Source organism: Neopelma chrysocephalum, unplaced genomic scaffold (genome assembly GCF_003984885.1).
Source record: "Neopelma chrysocephalum unplaced genomic scaffold, ASM398488v2 Primary Assembly neopelma1_87537, whole genome shotgun sequence".
Lineage (NCBI taxonomy): Eukaryota > Metazoa > Chordata > Aves > Passeriformes > Pipridae > Neopelma > Neopelma chrysocephalum.
In genome coordinates this window covers 1-846 of record NW_020916891.1, presented here as the reverse complement: position 1 = coordinate 846, position 846 = coordinate 1, and the positions used below count along the sequence as shown (strand labels likewise).

Below are 846 nucleotides of genomic sequence, written 5' to 3'. Positions count from 1 at the left end.
ATGGTCACCGTGATGGTCCCCGTGCTTCTCGCGGTCGCCATGGTGACTGTGATGGTTGTCATGGAGACTGTGATGCTTCTCGTGGTCGCCATGGTGACTGTGATGGTTACCATAGAGACCGTGATGCTTCTCGTGGTCACCATGGTGACCGTGATGGTTTCCATGGAGATCGTGATGCTTCTCGTGGTCGCCATGGAGACCGTGATGGTTGCCATGGAGACCCTCATGATGGTCCCCGTGCTTCTCATGGTTGCCATGGTGACCGTGATGGTTGCCATGGAGACCCTCATGATGGTCCCCGTGCTTCTCGTGGTCGCCATGGTGACCGTGGTGGTTGCCATGGAGACTGTGATGCTTCTCGTGGTCGCCATGGTGACCGTGGTGGTTGCTATGGAGGATGCTGTGGTGGTTGCCATGGTCACCGTGATGGTCCCCGTGCTTCTCGCGGTCGCCATGGTGACTGTGATGGTTGTCATGGAGACTGTGATGCTTCTCGTGGTCGCCATGGTGACTGTGATGGTTACCATAGAGACCGTGATGCTTCTCGTGGTCACCATGGTGACCGTGATGGTTTCCATGGAGATCGTGATGCTTCTCGTGGTCGCCATGGAGACCGTGATGGTTGCCATGGAGACCCTCATGATGGTCCCCGTGCTTCTCATGGTTGCCATGGTGACCGTGATGGTTGCCATGGAGACCCTCATGATGGTCCCCGTGCTTCTCGTGGTCGCCATGGTGACCGTGGTGGTTGCCATGGAGACTGTGATGCTTCTCGTGGTCGCCATGGTGACCGTGGTGGTTGCTATGGAGGATGCTGTGGTGGTTGCCATGGTCACCGTGATGGTC

At 57.2% G+C, this 846-nt stretch overlaps 1 protein-coding gene across 1 annotated transcript; it reads right to left on the bottom strand.

The window, feature by feature from the left end:
• Positions 1-8: 8 nt before the first annotated feature.
• On the bottom strand, positions 9-839 carry LOC113979693 (protein KRE1-like; the record flags this gene model as incomplete). Its single annotated transcript, XM_027707005.1, has 2 exons — positions 678-839; positions 9-512 (listed from the first exon to the last, which is right to left on the bottom strand). Coding segments are annotated over exons 1-2 (657 nt in total), but the record flags the coding sequence as incomplete, so codon positions are not given.
• Between the last annotated feature and the right edge of the window lie 7 nt (positions 840-846).